Source organism: Pleurodeles waltl, chromosome 10, assembly GCF_031143425.1.
Source record: "Pleurodeles waltl isolate 20211129_DDA chromosome 10, aPleWal1.hap1.20221129, whole genome shotgun sequence".
Classification (NCBI taxonomy): domain Eukaryota; kingdom Metazoa; phylum Chordata; class Amphibia; order Caudata; family Salamandridae; genus Pleurodeles; species Pleurodeles waltl.
This window is the reverse complement of record NC_090449.1, coordinates 134,473,319-134,495,332: the sequence shown is the minus strand read 5'-3', so window position 1 is coordinate 134,495,332 and position 22,014 is coordinate 134,473,319. Positions and strand designations below refer to the sequence as shown.

General features: G+C 41.3%; 1 protein-coding gene across 1 annotated transcript in view; it reads right to left on the bottom strand.

Moving 5' to 3' along the window:
• Nucleotides 1-22,014, bottom strand: part of AP5Z1 (adaptor related protein complex 5 subunit zeta 1) — a 121,628-nt gene that overhangs the window by 42,971 nt on the left and 56,643 nt on the right. The window contains exons 11-13 of the mRNA XM_069209975.1: nt 12,231-12,373; nt 10,291-10,434; nt 8,199-8,310 (exon numbers count right to left, since the gene is read on the bottom strand). Of these exons, the coding sequence (XP_069066076.1) occupies nt 8,199-8,310; nt 10,291-10,434; nt 12,231-12,373 (399 nt within the window). The remainder of the gene's footprint in view (nt 1-8,198; nt 8,311-10,290; nt 10,435-12,230; nt 12,374-22,014) is intronic.

The window sequence follows — 22,014 nt, the reverse complement described above, 5'->3', positions numbered from 1 at the left end:
CCTGCTGGCGGTGGCGTCCCCATGGCCTTAAATGTTTTGGTGTGACCCTGAGTTTTGGACGGGGCAGGTTTACTCACGGTTCGTTGCACCGTCGAGAGTCGTTCACCTTCAGATTCATCTGAGTCCATCTCTTGGATGGAGATGCATTCCTCTTCTCCGACGTCGAGCTGTTCTTTCGGTTTCGACGCCATTTGTAGTCTTCCTGCGCGTCGATCCCTCAAGGTCTTTTTCGATCGGAACGCTCGGCAAGCTTCGCAAGTATCCTCTCTGTGTTCGGGTGATAAACACAGATTACAGACCCGGTGCTGGTTTGTATAAGGATACTTTGCGTGACACTTAGGACAGAAACGGAAGGGGGTCCGGTCCATTAGTCTGGGACGACAGGTGTGGTTGGGCCGACCAGGCCTCGGTGAAGAGTGGAAGCCCCGATGGGCCGCCGAAGCGGTCTTGATGTCGGTTCACTAACACTAACCCGGTACCGAGCGATAACAATACCGTTGAATTTTCTATACTTTTGCTAACTTTCCCGATCCGAAATACGGAGCGAAGAGGAACACGTCAGAACCCGATGGCGGAAAGAAAACAATCTAAGATGGAGTCGACGCCCATGCGCAATGGAGCCGAAAGGGAGGAGTCACTCGGTCCCGTGACTCGAAAAGACTTCTTAGAAGAAAAACAACTTGTAACACTCCGAGCCCAACACTAGATGGCAGGATAATGCACAGCATGTGTATCTGCAGCTACACATGCCACCGAACATATATATATATATATATAGAGAGAGAGAGATAGATAGATAGATAGATAGATAGATAGATAGATAGATAGATAGATAGATAGATAGATAGATAGATAGATAGATAGATAGAGAATGAGAATATCTAACGGGAAACTGTAAAATACGGTCCTATATTTACATCAAGGGATTCTGGTGACATCATAAACCACAAGGTCCAAGGCAAGTCAATAAAACCCTGAGATGGCTTTAAAGGACTATATTACACGAAGTGCCAGTTATGCTATTTTACATTACATGTTTATTTTGGGGTGGTTAGCTTTAAAAAGCTGCAGTCTGAGTGAAGCCAACAATGGGCACATATTGGTCTTAAAATGCCTAGATTTTGTTTATATTTCCTTAATAAATTGTTAAGGAAGCAATGAGCAATAGTGAGGGTCAGTGGAATAAGGTGATTCTGTGGATGCAGCTTCTACCACATAATTATGAAATCACAATATTTGCCAGGAAATCTGCAGATTTCACCAAAAATGTATTTTGTCTCAAATCGCTGAAAATAATACTCCTACGGAAGGAGAATGATTTGCATTTTCCACCTACTAATTTATATACAGGGAGTGCAGAATTATTAGGCAAGTTGTATTTTTGAGGATTAATTTTATTATTGAACAACAACCATGTTCTCAATGAACCCAAAAAACTCATTAATATCAAAACTGAATATTTTTGGAAGTAGTTTTTAGTTTGTTTTTAGTTTTAGCTATGTTAGGGGGATATCTGTGTGTGCAGGTGACTATCACTGTGCATAATTATTAGGCAACTTAACACAAAAAAATATATACCCATTTCAATTATTTTTCATTGCCAGTGAAACCAATATAACATCTCAACATTCACAAATATACATTTCTGACATTCAAAAACAAAACAAAAACAAATCAGTGACCAATATAGCCACCTTTCTTTGCAAGGACACTCAAAAGCCTGCCATCCATGGATTCTGTCAGTGTTTTGATCTGTTCACCATCAACATTGCGTGCAGCAGCAACCACAGCCTCCCAGACACTGTTCAGAGAGGTGTACTGTTTTCCCTCCTTGTAAATCTCACATTTGATGATGGACCACAGGTTCTCAATGGGGTTCAGATCAGGTGAACAAGGAGGCCATGTCATTAGATTTCCTTCTTTTATACCCTTTCTTGCCAGCCACGCTGTGGAGTACTTGGACGCGTGTGATGGAGCATTGTCCTGCATGAAAATCATGTTTTTCTTGAAGGATGCAGACTTCTTCCTGTACCACTGCTTGAAGAAGGTGTCTTCCAGGAACTGGCAGTAGGACTGGGAGTTGAGCTTGACTCCATCCTCAACCCGAAAAGGCCCCACAAGCTCATCTTTGATGATACCAGCCCAAACCAGTACTCCACCTCCACCTTGCTGGCGTCTGAGTCGGACTGGAGCTCTCTGCCCTTTACCAATCCAGCCACGGGCCCATCCATCTGGCCCATCAAGACTCACTCTCATTTCATCAGTCCATAAAACCTTAGAAAAATCAGTCTTGAGATATTTCTTGGCCCAGTCTTGACGTTTCAGCTTGTGTGTCTTGTTCAGTGGTGGTCGTCTTTCAGCTTTTCTTACCTTGGCCATGTCTCTGAGTATTGCACACCTTGTGCTTTTGGGCACTCCAGTGATGTTGCAGCTCTGAAATATGGCCAAACTGGTGGCAAGTGGCATCGTGGCAGCTGCACGCTTGACTTTTCTCAGTTCATGGGCAGTTATTTTGCGCCTTGGTTTTTCCACACGCTTCTTGCGACCCTGTTGACTATTTTGAATGAAACGCTTGATTGTTCGATGATCACGCTTCAGAAGCTTTGCAATTTTAAGAGTGCTGCATCCCTCTGCAAGATCTCTCACTATTTTTGACTTTTCTGAGCCTGTCAAGTCCTTCTTTTGACCCATTTTGCCAAAGGAAAGGAAGTTGCCTAATAATTATGCACACCTGATATAGGGTGTTGATGTCATTAGACCACACCCCTTCTCATTACAGAGATGCACATCACCTAATATGCTTAATTGGTAGTAGGCTTTAGAGCCTATACAGCTTGGAGTAAGACAACATGCATAAAGAGGATGATGTGGTCAAAATACTCATTTGCCTAATAATTCTGCACTCCCTGTAATTTTACAGCATAAGTTAGCCCTCCAGACCGCACAATCATTGAAGCCCTGGTAATATTAAAGTTTTACAGAGTGTTTTGGGGCCGTTTATGACCAAATTCATATTTCAGTGGCAATTGTGGAATATTTTCAATATTTCAAGGTTCCCAGCTGTAAAAGCACCAGAGTATGTATATGTATAAATAGCTAGAGATAGAGCACGCTCAAGAGGAAGATAGAACAAAGCTGATCATAAAATCCTAGGGTGACTAGGGCCGATAAGATAAGTGTCACCGATGAAAAGTCCGACCCTGTGCATAGCAGCAGCATTTGTGAGGCAGAAAAACGTAAACATAATGGATTAAAATGATACCGAGCTCCATTTGCTTTTGAAAATCACAGTGTCAACATTAACAAACTGTGAATCGCAAGGAAAATTGGGGAGGCAAAGAGGTGTAACCTTCTTTCTTGCGATTTGCAGGAGGCTTGTACCTGATTTGCAACTACTTTGTGAGGGCCAGCTTCTACTTTCTAAAGACATCTGTGAGCACAGGGGCCAGTGGCTATCAGTCCCACCACGTTACTTCTTTGGCCATTGCAGTAGAAGCCCCTGTTTGGGTGTGGGCTGAAATAGTGGCACATTGCAAAGCAGAGATGAATGGAGATGTGGCTTGCAGCACCCAATCTTCGCATTTCCAGCCGATCACTGAATATAAATGGGGCAGGGGGTTCTGTGAATTCTTGAAACAAGCCTCTCTAGGTGGTGCAGGGTGATAACACCGTTTCTGTGCATAGAACTAGCCAGGTCGCTCAGCACACACTGTGCAAAGACACCACCAAATGAACCTTGCAAGTAATACATCCGGTCCAAGATTATAAATGGACATATATGCATCACCTTCGTTGCACTGCAGATCACAGGATATTGTGCCTCTGGGGTCAATCACGTGCAATAATCACTGCAAACATCAAGCCCATTCTCCAACTAACTGATAATACTGCACATCACAGACCATGATCCTGAAAGGAACAGCTCCAATGCTTAGGATGCAGCTCTGCCTGCCAAATATATATGAAATCTGAGCAGACACTGCACGAAGGAAGAGGAGGTTCAGGAAAAGGGTCACACACCAGACTACAAACACCATGAATGCATATCAAAATTCAGACTAAAAATGGCACCAACTTCTTACACCACCTCACAACCAAGAAAAAAAGCCTTATGCCATAACCATGGAGACTACAAACCACAGCCCTGCTATGTTACTATAGCCCTAGAAGGTGAGGTGCTTCCTGCGTTAATGAATTAATGCTGCCACTTCAGATACCAGCATTCTTCCCAAGTATGCAGATATCCTAACAAGGTTTAACACCCCCCTGCCACCACAGGTTCATTTTAACAGGTATTTTTTTTTCACCCTTTTATTGTTAAGCACCTAATAGAGCCATAAGCCACGAATTGGAAATCAAGTCTAGTGGGATTGGAAGAGGAGTAAACCAGAAGAGCTTCTATTAGCTCTCAGCTCCCCAGCAGCCGACGTAGACTTCCACTCGGATCATCCGGCAGAAGTTGTCGGCAACTGGCTCAAGGCTGCCTTGGACAGGGCAGCACCTATGAGGGTCAAGCACCCAAACAAGAGGAAAGAGCCAGTCCCATGGTCCTCCAATGAGCTCAGGCAGCACTGTCACAGGCAGGAGAGGAAGGGACATGATAATTTAGACACTAATGAGAAGGATAAGCATAGAACCTTACCAGCCACATGTAAGTTGGTGATTTTGGAGGCTAAATCCACTTATTATACATCAGAAATTAGGCTAGTCAAGAATTCCACTAATGAGCTTTTTAAAGTAGTCAAGAGCTTATCCAATCCCCCAGTAAGCTACAGATCAATGCCTCCCAAGCCTTCTTTAATATCCTGGCAACATCTTTCAGGGATAAAATTCTCAACATGTACTCGGAATTTAATTATGTTGCGATACGTGAGGAGTTACATATTCCTCGGATATATCTTCAGCAGCCTCCTTTCTCTTGACTTTCCCACCAATCACAGCATTCAATGTCAAGGTAATTTTGATGAGTGTTAAATCAGGCTCTCCCACTGACCCGTGTCCTCCTAAAATTCTACAGCTGGTCCCTGACTCCAATAGCTGACTTCTTGGAAAAAACTTTAATCACATCCTGTTATCTGGGGTCTTCCCCTAGAGTTGGAAGGAAGCCATTATCATCCCACTTCCTAAAAAGCCCAGTATAGATCACAGTGAGTTGAACTATTGTCCAATCTCCCTACGTCCTACCCATGTGAAAAGTCTTGCTAAACATCAAAACAAAGAGTTAGTTAAGTTCATTACCGATCATGGCCTTCTGGTCACCTCCCAAAATGCTTTAGAAGTGGCCACAGTACAGAGTCAGCACTCCTCGTTGTCACCAACCTGATGAGAATGTAGGTGGATCAGGGCAGGACTATTGTCCAAGACCTGCTGGACTGGTCAGCATCATTTGATACTGTTTCGCCCACTAGAGCTGCTTCATTCTTTTTAAGTGGGGAGCTGTCAGACTGTAAACTGCAGTCAGTTTAGGGCCAGGGCCTTCAGTCTACCATGTGGGGTGCCGCTGGGCTTCTCACTCAGCCCCACAGTTTTTAACTTGTGCATCTCTCCCCCTGGCAACCTTAGTGAGATCCTTTGGATTCCAGGTGTTATCATATGCCAACGACACATATTACTGTGTCCCTCACTGACAACCTACTTGAGGTGTCCAAGAAATGTAAACTCTGCATGACTGATGGTCATATCTGGATGAAGAATAACTTCCTAAACTTCCTTAAGCTTAATGCTGACAAGACCAAAGTTATGGTCTTTGGTGTCCAGCACTTCATCAGGTCAGAGCTATGGTGGCTGGAGTCCTTTGGGCCCCTTCCTAATCCTGTGGAGTCAGTCAAGAACCTTGCAGTTCTACTTGACACCTCTGTTAACCTCTATCTGTGGGTAAATAGAAGCACAAACAGCTGCCTGTTCATTATTCAAACCCTCAGGAAGATCTTCCCTTTTATTCCTGAGGAAACTCGAAAAACCAGTGGCTATCGCGTTGATCTCCTCGTGGTTAGAGTACTGTAAAGCTCTGTAGCTTAACATCAACAGTTACTCCCGAAACAAACTCCAGATGTTGCAAAATGTGGCCATGCGTCTCATTCTCAAAATTCCAAAATGTCTTTCAGTGAGGGAAGCAGGTGTTCAAGGCTCTTAGCACAGTCCACCTATTGCTACCTGGCAAGGGCTCACTGGCAATCAGGACTCCATTTCATCTGTAAAGACCAACCAGGGACTTAAGATCAGCTTCAAGCAGGAAAGCTATAGTTCCTAAATTTCAAAAGGCGAGATGAGGCGCATCTTCATTTTCTGTTGCAGTTGCTACATTATGGAAGAGGCTGCCAAGCTACATTGCCGAGATAGACGACTCCATCTCTTTTCGATAACACTTAAAAACATGGCTCTTTTCTTCTTAGGTTAGACCTCCGTGGTTTCTCAGAGAACAGGAGATCATCTTGTCTTCTCTTTTTTTCGAGCTGGGTTTTTGTCTTTCTTTTTACTCTTCTGAGCCGGATTTGTTCTGAGGGGGTTTTGGAATACTGGGACACAGCACCTTGATACCTTCGGGTTTAGAGTGCTTTATAATTATTTTTTTTCATTTCAATATCATAGGAGGACAGGGGGAAGCAACTACAGCTCTATATCTGCCACCTATACAGCTGTTACAGCCGTTAGTTGATCTACAGCTCTTCCCTTTTGTTTCATAAAGTGCCTCAAATAGTGTCTCAAATTCTAATGTGTCCAATAGGGAGGGGTAGAGAGTGCACCAGGGAAGGAAGGAGTGAAGGAAAACTAAGTTGTAAATAAAGGACTCTACTCAAACCTTCCTAGGTGTTCCTGATCACCACATCAGGCTGTTCAACACCCACTCTATTGCAGAGCCTCAACAAATTGATTAAGACATCTATCTGATTGTTGATTAAGTTCACTCCATCTTCCTTCCCCACCATACCAGCTAGCTACGGCTGTCAAACTACAACTCTTTATTTGCTAATGATTGCCCATCTCATATAGCTTTAACACAAAGGCTGCTTGCAAGTAAGATAAATAGAATATCTAAAACTTACACTTTAGGTATTGATGACCCATCTGCAGTGTGTCTATTTCTTGCAGTCGCAGCTACATTCATTATTCGTTATCCTCCACCTGAGTGGGATTCTTTATCATTACCACCATTTTCCCTTCAAACTCGGTTTTGCCTTCTACTGCTGTGAATATAGGGGTACACATCACTCCGTTGAACAGGCTCATCATCATCCTGGATGCAGTTCTCTTCATGTGGGGTGCCCATATGCCCTCAAACCCCTTTTGCAGCTATGCAAAATGCCAGGCAGGGAACTACAGTGTGTGCAGCAGTGTAAATGATGTATTGTTTCTTTAAGAAGACGGGCAAGAAGAGTTGGGTTGACTATAAAATGCGGGTCTCATACCTCTCCACCCAACAGATGCCATTAGTTAAATGATTAAACTCTAATCCTGCTTGAGGCTGATGAATTGGAAAGGCCTGCTGAATTTGCACCATAATTGTCTCAAATGACACAAGAACCTTGCGAGCTCCAAGAACCTAGCAACATTATGCAACTGAATTCGTCAACTCTGTTGCACCTCTCATCGATCTGATGGAGACATGGCTAATTGTCCCACATCAAGCAATATTGTGGAGTGATTCCAAATCCTGAGCCATGTTATCACTTCCCTCAAACAGAAGTCAGCTATCTTTGTTGTTTGCACCAAGTCATGCCCTTTTCAAGTTCCAGGGTCCCCCGATTCTGGTCTCTATTCCCAGACCTATAGGGATTCTCCTCTGTTAGTGAGAGCATGAGTGGCACACGAGGTGCAGCCCAGTTCAGAAAACTCACACAGAGGCATCCTCCACAAGGCCCAGTTGCCTCCCTTAAACATGTTTTCTCAACAGCTACATATCCATTTAAAGGCTATTTAGGCGTTTAAAAAAATAAAAATAAAAAAGAGAAAATCTCACACTTTATTTTACATCTGCAGGTTTATGTATAATCCTTTACAAATGAACATCTAAAAGCGTTTCAAGCTCCCAGATGAGATTTTCGCCAACGCAAGTACGTGGCATTGGACTTTTTACTCAGACGGCCTCGAGTTTATGGCAGAAGAAGGAAATAGACTTGTAGCACTTTCGAAGAGTAAGGCATGATAAACATAGTTTGGAGATTCTAAGGTCCATTGTTTCCAAAAAAAAGTATTCTTACCTTTACTACCTCCTTCAGAAAATGCTGCAGCAAGATGGGGATGATCTGCATACACTGCACGACTCGTGGGCAGTCGGACATGTCCACTAGGCACTGATGCAGCAAACTGAGTCTAACAAGAGAACAACATCAATAAGACATTCAACAAAGCAAATCCAAAAAGATGGAAATCTTTAAGCTAAACAATTGTCTGCCACAATAACTTAAGAAGAAACATAACTTTAGTGTTCTATTTTCCAGGCATTGGTATATTATTTCAATACAGATATATCCAAACACGTTGGAGAGAGTGACGGCCAACAAGCCATACTAGAAGATGGAATGCCCTGATGGTCCAACTAGCCTGTGCTCACCAATGGCTAGTGAGTGCTTACACTCAAGGTTGCCTCGGACAGATACTGGAAGCATGGCCCAGTAACAGTGCTACAGGAAAAGGCAAGAGACAGAGTTCGAGCTGAGGAGAGTGAACAGGTTGGTACTGTTCCAGTTGATGCAGAAACCAGCATTCCCCTGCTTCAGGAAGAGACTGCTGTCAAGGTCATTCGGATACAGCAGTAACCAGAGACTGGGGGAGGGAGGTATATTGGGAGTCATAGAAGCATTTCACATCACTTCGGACTCTCAACCCTGTTCTACTATTGTTAGTACATAGTACAAAGAGCATGAACTAGAACATATTTGATCCCAGCCTCTTTATATCCTAACATTAATATTCTTTCCCAGATGCCTGGCGGTGGAGGGCTATATGTCATGATGCCGTGAGTCAAAGGAAACACATTTGCTTCATTAAAACAGAAAGGTCCTCAGAAATCTTCTGAGAAATTTACACTTCTGTTCTTGTGCAACCTTAGCAGTATTACAGGGCAGCAATGTATAGCACACATGGTCTGTTAAGAGAGCATAACGCATTTTAAACAAAACATCTCAGCTTCTAAACCAGAGATCCACCTTCAGTGATATATTTGCAAAAGGCACCCTCATCCTATTCGCAACTTTTCGCATTTCACCATTCTTGTTTTGGAGACCCGAAAATGAAATAAGATCCTAGGATTGCTATTTCCCAACAGTAAATATTCACTGGCTTCGAATATTCCCATCACTTCGTATGGATTTACATTCAGCTACAACACATTAAAAATACATTTTAAAATCTTCAGAGTGTCTACATTTCAAAGTGGAAGTTCGCCAACTCTTACAAGTTTATGATGGAAAAGATATTAAACACTGAGCACCATCATGGAGGGCACTTAGGACTACACATTTTGCTACAGCTTTCAGTATCACAATGTAAGATATCTTTCGCTTTAGTGAATGCCATTTTTGAGGAGTACATGTTATGAGAAGAAAGGAAATAATGTTTTTTACCTTTTTGTTAGATTATTTAACCAACCATAGTGCACTGTACAGACCAGTATAAAGTATCAGGCAAGCTAAACCCATTTGCACTTATGCAAGAGGCAGTTGTTTGACCTTTGGTGCTAAGGAATCTCGAAATGAAAGGAGAAACCTTGGTAAAGGGCTCCAAGCAACAAGCATTTTAGGTGTTGAAAAATGTGCAAGTGTTCATCTCTTTTACTGCTCTTCAATCAGACTGGCTTGCCTAGGAAACATTTAAGCCAGCTTATTCTGAACTGCTGATGCATAAACTTCATCTGCAGTATTGGGTAGGTTCACTCAGACAACAGACCCTTGGAAACCATAGCAATGTGACCGCCAGCTGAATAATCCAAATGGGGTCTAAACCAAGGTTTACCTTAAAAAATGCTATTATAATAAAAAAACAGTGTTTAAATTACTACCCACCCTTCATCCTAACGTTTTGTAATAGTAGGGGTACTGAAAAGAAAATGGAAAGGTGGAGACCACACAGGGACGGAAAGGAAAGACTAAGTAGAGGTGTGAGAAGAGTGGATAAGCTTTGACACCCTCATCTGCTCTCAATTATATTTTTAAAACCAAAAGAGTGCTGCTTATAAATGTACATAACTAGGGATTGCCACTCGGTTATCACAGCACAGAAGTAAGGTGCTAGAAATGTGCTTTTAAGGTCAATATCTTGTTATAAAAAGTCAAAATTGGATAGTTGTATTACCCCTCAATGACGTCTCCATTCCAGGTCTCACAACGCAGCAAGTACTGAAACAGGCTTTTGTATGACGGGTGGCCAAACGCTTCCATGGAATTGGCGGGGGGCACGGAGGAGGCTCCCATGAACTTTTCAGTTGCAGGAGAAGACCTAGAAATTTTAACACAGACTCATCAGAAAAACTGGAAAAGCCAACAGTTCCAAATCTATTTCAAATAAAATGTAACCTGGTCACTTTCAAAGCATTCTTTTTAAAGAGCGCTGCAAAGCAATGACAGAACACATACGATGCTCGCAGAGTCAGTTGTGAGATAACTGACTGGTCACCATCTGATTAAACTTTTGGAGGCACGCCTCAAATAAGCCTTGCAATGCCAATGTACATAAAAGAATGGATAAAAGGCACAAAAAACTGTTGAGCATGCTAAATGAAGTAATACGACTCATGGAGGTATGCTATTTATGCAACAAAATCATCTTTCTTTTAGGAGGTCATTAGGATTATAGAATTAATTTACTGTGCTCATTTGGCCAAATCTGTAGTCTCCACCGAAGTGTAGAAAGAGGGTACTTAGGAAGCAAAAAGGATGTAATTAACCTCCTGCATTTTACCATTGATGTACTATATTGATTTAAACACAATGTTATGTGTCAAGTAAAGCACAAACTCAAGATTCTATGGTTTAGCATACCAAGATATACCTGAAATTACATAGCCCATACACCAAGTCCCAACAGTAGGTAAGCCTAACCTCATATGACGAATGGCACACACACAACACTATCATTTATTAGATAAAAGATTGGTCAACTTTCAGTAACCGTGGCTGTAAACTTAAGACGCGATTGTGATTCAGTTAATGTGCAAAGCCTTCAGCAGCAACTCAAAGAAAACATTTCCTGTTCGAGTTCATCAGACTCATTGCTTGGGAGGAATGTTTTTGTTCATAAATAATAAAAGAGAAATGTGTGTGTTGAACAATAAACAATGGAAAGATGTAAACGTATAAACGAATGAACGTATTTAAAGCACAAACAGATTTAAATGGCTGCCCTGCTTAGAGGCATACCAAGGATGATGTAAGACAAGGCTTCAATGCGCATTTTTTAAATCTTGCACACAAAATAGATCTGGTTGTTTGTTAACATGATCACAGTTGGTGCAGTTACCTGTGTGTGAGTGCATCGGCCTCAACAGCAGCCTTGCTAGTTTTCTAACAAAAGCCTGCTTGAATTTAGTGCATCATCACCACTCACAAAATGAAAATATAACCATAAGGTTGGACTCATCTACTGCTACGTCTTGGCATTACAGGCTTGCAGTACAGTCGAAAGGATCTAGAGGATGAGATCACTGGGGCACTTCACTGCACATTCCTTATTGCCCACCACTTTCCAATGCACACAAGCGTGCATTTGTCTTGCTTTTGTCTGGCTAGTTTTTGTTCTGATGACTCAGTCTGCTTCGTGTCTTTGGCCTGCCACCTTGACACCTTTGCCTTATCCACTACTTATTATCTTATTTGTTTGTCCTCTGCCAAAGAAGGATATCAGTGAAATCCTCTGTGAAGGAGAAAGATACCAACTAAGAACCAGTTTATCAGAACAGTATTCTAAACAAGATGGCGGGCAAGACGTACTTGGGGAAACTAAAAGCTGAACATACCAAGACAGAGCTACAATGTCACATAGCTTGGTCTGGATGGGATAAGCTCACTGGGTTCTCAGATCTGGAGTAGTCTCCCAGACAAATGCATGTTTGGGAGTCTTTTCCACTTCTCACTCAAAACCTATGACTCACCTACTTTAACGCAAACTCTTGCCACTGATAACTCAATGGGCAGGGTAGCATGTAAAATAACTTCCGCTGTCCAGCACACAGAGGTTATGAAGTGATCTGCTTATGAATTCTTTACAGAAGACAAATGAAACAAAAAATACATTACCGTAGCTGTATGTCGAGGGCCGCAGTCAAACATGGTAAATCCAGCAACAAGTGAAGAATTTCAATTGCTGTTTCTGGACAAATTAGCGCAGGAAAAAGCTCCTTAAATTCAGAGACTAGTGGTGGGCTATTCCATGCCAGGAACTGGAGAGAGAAAACAAATGGATTAAAATCTGGTGCGTTCCTTGCAATAAGATTTCTCTTTTTAGTAGAGATTACAAGTACTGAAAAAGGAGGTTACACTGATGAATAACCTTCGAGTTTCTATTTTCAAAACCTCCGAAAGGGGACGTTCTCTAGTCATCAGCAACTTTCACTTCTTTCAAATTGGCTTGAGAATGAGACTGCATTCAAATTTCTGAAACCCCTCTAAGAGAACCATCTACATCCTGTGTGGGTGTTCGCGGGGGTGGGGAGGGGGGGAGCTTCCTCAGGTGGTCCGGGACTGCTTAGAAAATTAAATACTGTTAACAGATGAATAAAGTGTATATCAATAAAGTGCCTGAATGAAAAACGTACTGTAATGTCAAGGAATTTGAAATTGGACGCTAAAAATTAAATTTGCATCCACAGATTGATTCATGGGAGCAATGCAGGCGCATCAAAGAGGATACAGTTTGCACGATGTGTGGCTTCAGTTTAATTTAGAAAAGCTCCAACCTTCGTATTATTATATTTTTAAATATTTATTTGCAAATTAAATAAAATGTGTTATCATTTCTGTATAATTTTGATGGAATGTTTGTTTCTGTATTTTTTTTAGTATTGCTTTACAGTTCAAATCTTCGACAATGTTTAGGCCGGGGTCCCCGGCTTCCTATAATGGGTCAGTGCTGGGTCCCCAGATTCCAATAATGATACAGTGTGCGGAGGGGGTTAGAGGAGTTTTGCCCGGGTTCCAGTAAAGATCAAGTGGGGAGTGCACAGAGGCCAAGAGGTTAAGAACTACTGATCTTCATCATTCAGTCACTTACTATGTAAAGGGCTGACAACTTGTCAGCATTTGAAGATGGAAACAAAACTGTGTTCTTCCTCGTATGCCCCTTGGGTTCCAAATGCTTCAACCTTCAGTTAACGTTGGTTCTAGCAACGTTCTGGTTGCCCGAAACCTTATAATGGACAACTGATAAGGATGCGCCAGTTCAGTGCTATTGGCCAATCCTACTTTGGCTATGCAGATATTAGATAGTCTATAGTTTTAGAATCATTTTCTCATAATAATGCCAGTCACAGATACTTTTCCTTTAAAGCACCAAGTTTACTGTTAAAAAGGAAGCAGCGTTTCTTATTTTGATACTCACTCGGTCAAAGCAGTATGCATTTGCATCTGAACTGATGTTTATTAACATTACTCTTCAAAATAGACACGTCTAGGAGGTCCGCCTCTGCGCTTACCTGCCATTTCTTTCTGGATAAAATACGAACCTGCCTGCATTTTCACTGGCAAAGAGACCCACACAAACATCTAACTATCTTAAAGCACTGAAAGAGTGGATGATGTTAGCACTTCAAGGGTGGACAAGAAAGTTGGCTCTAAACCAATGACTGCAAAAAAGAGGAATGCTGTTTAGAACTCTAATCGCCTTTTATAGGAAAAGAAAAAAAAAAAAAAACACACTTGACAAAAAATATGCTCTCATTTTCGGAAGATAATTGCAACCTATATTGCAAGAGGCTGTGGTAGATGCAGGCGAAGACCGGGTGAAGCTGGTGGCAGTGTAGGCAGAGTGTGTGTTTATTGCCCACTGTGAGGTAAGTGCAAAGTTCTTGCTTACAATCCCCTTACTCACACGTAAGACCGACTCTTCTGAAGAGTGAGAAGCTGCCTTTTGAAGGCATTTACTCTTTAATAAATATAGTGCTTCACCTTCTGGCTCCAGATTGTAGAACTGTACTGTGAAAATTCCAAGTTGTTACTTTCTGCAAGATAGGCCACTTTACAAGGAGATGGCGGGCAAATGTAGTTGATGGTTCTGAGACAATAAAAAGCCACAGAACTCTGAAATGTACATGCAACTTCTAATACAACTTGAATCCTGAATCTGTGACATATACGTATACCAACCCATACATTCTTTTTATTCATCTTTGGGGATTCCTGCTTCCTTGTTACCAGATATCCAATTACTCATCCACCTACACATTGCACTATTTAGTATTACTCAGGCGTTTGTAACCAGTTTCTAAATGCTTTTATAGGGTAGCCCTCTGCAAATACATGGTTTGAACTGACGAATCCGTGATGCACAACTGTCTTTCAGAACTTAAATTAATTTTGAATCCCAAAATAACTCGATCCATCTTCAGAAATCCACATAGCCACATTCTACCTGAAGGAGCAGGGAAGAACGGGACCTCATTATGTGAGTGCACATGCAGTTCTTGGACTGTGCCACATAACAATAATTTCCTTAATTTTCTGAAGTAATGAAAATAAATGTTAGCGGGCCTCATCATGCTTTTGGATGAAAATAAAATTCCTAAGTCTACATATCAATTTTCACTCGGGGCATCCCACACAAAAATCTACCTCAATGGCTGCCAGAGCGGAATGGGTCATCACTTCCAAAGTGAGGGCCAATTGATAAAATGGATAAAGAAAAGGATTTATCATGATTTCCTCTCTACCATGGACACATATGTCTCTCAGGAAGTTCAAGGACTTGTCTCTCTTTTATAGCCTGACATGTTCATGACCGTGTAGGATCTTAGCTCTTCTACCCTTTCAGTGTCCTCAGGAGTCTGCTAGTCATCCTGGAAACTCAAAAGCCTAGTTTCTTTAATGGCATCTAAACATCTAGAAACAGAATTTGATCATTCTACTCAGTACGAGGAATATGTTCTGGTAAACAATAAAAAGGCAAACAATTAAGTTTTTGTCATTTGACTTTATAGTCCAACATAGTTGAGTACTGCTTTTCCTTTACTACGGGGCAGAACCTGGTGTAGTGTCTTTCCCAGCCTGGAACCCGCTGAATAACAAGGAGCTGTAAATCACATGTATTTATTCCTCTGCATGCATCTGTGGACTCCAGCATTGTAAACCAAACGCTCATATTCTAACAATTACATCACACAGTGACGTCACAGTGATATGGAGTCCTCGGGCGTCAAAAACAGTCCGTTCTAAATCATGCAAGACACTGCATCTCCTACTCCGTTATGTGAAAAACGTGATTTTTTTTTTAGAAAATCGCGAGACAGATACAAATATCTACATATATAAAGAAACAAGTACAACTATCTCTCTTCAATTAATCTTGTTGATTTGATCTGTGGACCCAATCTGGTTAATGGAGCTGTAGGTGATCATCTTCAATGTAGGAGATTGTCAATGACAGTAACAGATCAGCAACAGTCATTGAGTTTTCAGAATCAGTCTTTCTTTCACCATCTCAATTTGAAGATCAATGACACACAGGCTTGAACTTACAAGAGCCTCTGGTAGGGGACTTCCCAGGTCATTGGGCTGACACCATGTGTCCTTTAGTAAATACTACTTGAAAAGGTTCAGCATCATAAGGCGCATCAGATTTTCTTTTCCGTAACTGTCGAGCGATCACTAATTCTCCTTTTTGTAATATGAGATCTTTCACATATTATCTCTTATCTCCATACATTTTAATTTTCTTTTTTCTCATACAAATTTGGGTTTTATTATTACTTCTTTCTGTGGTCCTCTGTTGTATCTTGGCTGCCACTGCTCTCCCAAACATAAAAGTCGCAGGACTTCCACCTGTGGCAAATGGGATGTTGAACGATAAGCTCGTAGATTTGAGGTCAGTATTGTTTTTAGACAGAGATTCTCAAGAGGTGCACGCTGCACTGCTTTCTACAGAATACTCATAAACCACTCAACAAGTCCATTGGCCTGTGGCCATAAAACGTGAGATCCGTTGATGCTTTATGTTTAGATACTTCAGAAATTCTTTGCTGTTGAACGGTGGACCATTGTTAGACTTCACATTGGGTGGTAAGCACCAGGTTGCATAGATGTTATCAAGTTTTTCAATTACACGCTCACATGTAGGGGGGGATGAGAGATCTTCAACAAAGGAAAACGTGAATATTCATCTACGACCATCATTAAGTGATGTCCATTTTCAAAGGAACCAAAGAAATCAATGGTGATTCTTTCCTAAACATGTTTATGGAGTTCAGAGTGTGTTGAGTAACTATATTTGACAGATAATTGCATATGTGACAGGCTTTGAGTTCCTTTTCAAATCTTTCATCTAGGTATAGAAACCAAACTCTGCCTCGTAGAGCACTCTTTGTAGAAACAATATCAATGGCCTTTGTGAGCTACTTTGATCACCTTTTGTTATAGACTCTTTGGAATCAAGATCCTCATAGTATAACGCCTTCCTGAGTTATGGACAATTTGTCTTTGACATTCTTGGACTTTTGATATTCACCATCATCACTGAGAGGTTGAACGTGTATGTTCCACGACTGATGCGTAATTATGTTTTAACATTAGCAGATTACTATCATGACTCATAGCAGTGACGATCTGGGCTAATAATTAAGCAGCTGGTGTACTTGACTTGACAATGAAATTGATGTAGACCTCAGCCTTTTCTTTTTATAGAGTACCTTGACCTTGAATAGGCACTCTTAAAAAGTAGTCAGCAGGATTCTGATGCTTTCCAGGTCGATGCACAGCTATATAATCGTATACTTGCAATCATAGTCCCCATCATTCAATTCGAGGAGGCATCTTGGCTTTTAAATTGCTGAAGATAATCAGCAAAGCTTGATGATCAGTCACCAGCGTAAAAGGCTTTCAGTGTAGGAATACATGGAAATGTTCACAAGCCCATACTACTGTTAAACTTTCCTTTTCAGGCTGTGAGTAAGAACATTCTGTTTGAGACACACTTCTACTACCATGGACCACAATATGTCACCTTGCATTTAGGCATCCACTATGCTGTGCTAGTATAGTGGCTAACCCAACAGGGCTATGGCAACCACAATCTCGATGTGTAGGTTTCAATCGAAGTACATCATTTCTGTAGCATTTTCAAAAGCATGTTTGATCCTTTTGAAACTCTCTTCACATTCTCTTGATCACTTAAAAGAAACACTTTTCTTTGTTAACTCTCATAAGGGAGCACTGTCAGTGGCAAAGTTCTTCAGGTATTGTTAGCAGTGGCTGGCCATTCCAAGAAAAGGACGTACCATTAAAACATCTTGTGGGGGTTCAGCATTAAGTCAAGGCTTGGAGTTTTTGTAGGATCAGGTGTCTTGCTGCCATCAGAGAGAAGATATGACCAATGAATTTCAGTTTCGTCTTATTGAACTCACACTTGTCTGCGTTTAAAGTTAAACTTTCATCATTGACTATTTGACACACTTGTGTGAGGGCTCTAACATGCTTCTTCTGTGTTGCTCCAAAGACCAGTATGCCATTGCTATAGGTAAATGCATTCACAACAGGTTGTATGTTGCATCCTATGACGTCCTGAAAAGGTTCTGCGGCTGATGACACACCAAAACTAAATCTCTTGTATCTAAACAAACCAACACGTGGAGGTTGTAACAGATCTGCAGCTTCCTTCTATTTCTAACTGAGGATAACCTTTATTCAAATTAAGTCGATAGAAGATCTTGGCACCATTTAATTGCCTGATCATGTCAGCAATGTGTGGCTCTGGATGACGCTCTTGTTCAATTCCTTTGTTTGCGAGGTGCATTTCAATGCATATATGCAAAGCTCAATCATGGTCCTTTTCAGGCACTACTACTATGGGAGCAACCCATTGCGCTGGACCAGTGGAACATTCAATAATGTGATGCTTGAGGAATGATTTAAGTTCTTTATCAACAGATCAGGTAATTGGAAAGTAACACACCTATGTCTCTGAACAACAGAACGGACATCCTCATTAATATGCAGCTTTACTTTCCTACTCTTTAACTTTCATAAACAATAAACCAATGAAGGGAATTGACTTACTATCTTGTGATGAGCATTCATGTTGTAATTTACTGAAATCGGTGACCTGTCAGCAGCCGTGTTGAAACTGAGCAAGCAGACGCTTGCCACTGTGCCCTGAAGCACCTCGATCAGTGTTCGTACCTTTTTTTTTCCTTGTTTGACTGTAGCCATACATGAACCTTTACTATTCATGGGTGTTGATGAAGCCCAAGTGTACACTTTGGTCTTTGATGGAGTAAGCTGCTGTAATGGAGATAGTTCATTACAGTTTTCTTCAGGCATTATATTGATCAAAGCACCACTATTAATAATGAAAGGTATTGAACATCCATTTATTTCCAATGTAATCTTTGGACAGTGTATGCATGGTTTCATTATTTTGACATGTCAATTTTTCATTGAACAACTTTTTTCCTGGCAGGCAACCAGTCCAACATGTGAACGTTTTTCTGAAATAAACATTGACATGGGACAATCACTTTCTTCACTTTCACTTATTATTTAGGCTGAAGAACTGTTTAACGATGATTCCGATGACAATAAACTTTGCTTATTATCTATTTGCCTCAACTGATGTTGCCACTTTGCCTTGTGGACGTGAATCAAACATTGCTTCTGGAATAATCCAGTGGCCATTTTGTCATTGTGACGCACTTACTTTTTCCTTCGCTCTGCACATCGCCACAAAATGGTTCTCTTTAAAACAGCCTTTGCATATCTGACCAATAGCAGGACACTTTTCCTCATGCAGAAACGCAAATCCGCACCTGAAGCACAACTTCTTTTTGTGTGTAGACATAATTTTGTGTCTTTCAGTCTTTTGTTTTGAATTACTTTTCACACTCATGACTGACGCCCTGGGCACCTTCGGTCTCCATGTCAGCAGATTGTCTCTCAGTAGGTTGCTCTTCTCTGGCAGCCATCAGCATTCGCTCCATACTGAGAGTGTCTCTCAGCATTCGTCTGAATGACTGACAAGCACCCATCGATCACTCTAAGCCTCACTGCTTCTTAATTAATAAATTCATTGAACTTGCAGTGTTTGAGGAGTGTGTTGAATCTTTCCAATAATTCATCAAATGTTTTGTCAACTCTGGCGTTCTTGACTGAAAACATATTGTTCATAGTCAATGTATGGTACTAGATTAAACTAGAGGTTCAAAGCATTTGTGAATTAGACTGTATGTAACTTCATCAGTTTTTGGCATTTTCTTTATGACATCTTTCATACCATCACCAGCAAGATTTTTGAGATATTTGATAGACAGGCTTCACAAAGGCTGGAGTTGTGCTTTGACTCCACATAGTCAACCGTTGACTCAGCACTTCAACAAAGGCACACATGGCATGCACAAGCAGTTTGCTTCGACCAAGGCAAGTTCTCCAGGACAGCACTTTCTTCTTCAGGTTACTTACCCCCTTTCTCATCACCAGTTGTAGTGTCTTCCCCAGCCTGGTATCTGCTGAATACCAAAATCACACACAGAGCTGTAAATCACAAGCCTTTATTTCTCTGTGTGTATCTGTGGACTCCAACATTCTAAACCAAACACTCATATATATTGTATTCTAACAATTATATCACACAGTGATACGGAGTCATCAGGGAGTCAGAAAGGTTCCGCTCTAAATCATGCAAGACACTACAACTGGTGTATTAATAGTCTCTGATAAATTAGCTTTCAGCCCAAACTGAACACCTCAATAGTGTTAATGCAGTTCGGTAATGCACTTGTTATGAGCATCCACAACTTTCAAGGCTATGCTAGTCTGACATTTACTCATCAAATAATGACTTCACTCATTTTCGACAGACAGAATGTGATTTTATATGTAGTTAATCTATATTCCTTCATTTCCAATAAAATTTTCATCTCAGAGGATTCACTCTGCTACCTAACACATGCTTCATTTGTCTTGAACCAGCTGAGGAAATCTTGCATAATCTGGATGTTTCTCAAGCTCTCTCAAGATTAACTAAGGCATCTGGATCATCAGCAAAAAGAAAATGTATCCAAAGCTAATAGCCGCTAGATGCATTTTTTCATACCTTTCACAACAATAAGAGTTATCCAAGTTCTTTTCTTTCAAAATGTAGCTTTTAAATTTACTGATTGTTCGGCTAGGAACCTGGACTATAAATATTCTCATTACAAATAACATAATAATTGTTTTCAACCCTAACGCCACCACTAAGGCTGTACCTTATAGAAGTGAGAAAATAGTGGTAATTTATTTGATAATCACAAATGCAGGTCACTTTTACACATAAGTCCTGAGATCATAACTTCTTTATTTATGGGAAAAACCAATCCCGTAGAAGTGTTTGTCATACAATTTGTGAAAACATGTGATGGCATTCAATTTCTTCAATGGCAGCGTGTTTCCATAGCTGGTAGAATAGTGGAACAAGTTGGATAGAGGTGTGCTGAGAAAAGATAATGAAGGTTACGAAGATATGTCGAGTTGGTCGAAGTGGGGTGTGGAGAGTTGCCATTTTTCTTGGTACATGATGTGATAGACATATGGGTGTGGTTCGATTTGGTATGAGCTAGATAGGTGAAATGGCAGAATGAATGAGCTGATGTATGAGGTTAACTGTCAATCAAGAACAACGGTGGCTATGCTGAGTGTTCACACATCCCAAAACCAAAACAAATGGGGTAATAGTAGTTCATGCAATAAGTTAATGAGTCCATAGAGCAAAGAAGAGTCCTTGGACTGGTGCTTATACTGTAACAGCACCCAGTCACCTAGGGTGCAAAATTCTATTCAGTAAAACAGTCCGGACTACTTATGAAGAAGGTACCAAAGCACCCACTATGAAATGTTCCAAAACTCCTTGATAATTAAATGCACGCAGTCCCAGAATCAAGTTGCTAACATTCATCTGTTTATCATACCAATCTTCTGTTATAATACTTAACGCTTTCTTCATAGAAGCGGCCGACATGAGTTTAGTTCACAGGACTTTTATTAAGTCTTACAATGCTACAGTTCCCAATACAAGACATTTGAAAAGCTTCAATAAATCCTTGAGATCATGGACCAGGGTAAGGTAAGTGTATACCATGTGGGTAATAAAGTCAGCAAATCCAGCCCAGCCCTCGCACAGGCCTCGCCGGAAGGCAGAGTGGGGACCAAACCTCCATTTGCCAGCTGTTGCCTGATCAGCCATTCTCTCCTTCTTCCCCTATACCTTTGCCCTGGAATCTTGACTAAGTTTAGCTACTGGGCTGCGAGAAGCCTGGTATCCAGGGAAAGGTTACTTCTTTTCTAACTCGGAGGGGGGTGGGAATAGGTTGTAGGAAGGAGGAAGATTTGGATCCAAGAGGGGTCTGCCAGCTCATTTACACTTCACTTGCCAGTTGTCACCGTACCACATTAGGGTGCTGGAAGCGAGCGTGTGCGAGTGCGTGTAGGCGAGTGTGGCGGACACCCGTGGCACTGCGTAGCTGTGTGGAGTATGTGTGGGAGTGAGTGTCTGGACTGGATTTCACTGTGCTGCACATTGTTGTGCACTTTATTTACTAGCGTGGTTGACACGGACGTTTACAGGTGCAGCCTAGGCTGCGGAGCTATTTCAAAAGTGCTATAGTCTCTGTATATTGCTGCTAAGGAAAATGGGATGCATCCTACAACTGTTTTATATTCAACTGAGGTGATCTTTGGGGTGGGTCTCATGCTGCCAATGCAATAGTACCGCATGTGGGTGAGGGGAGGGAAAGGAATACGTTATTTACCCCGTAAGCATCTGTTTGTGGCATGTTGTGCATTAGATTCACATGCTTTGCATACTTCTGCCATGTACTGTTGGGTCCAGATGTGGGCAAGTTGT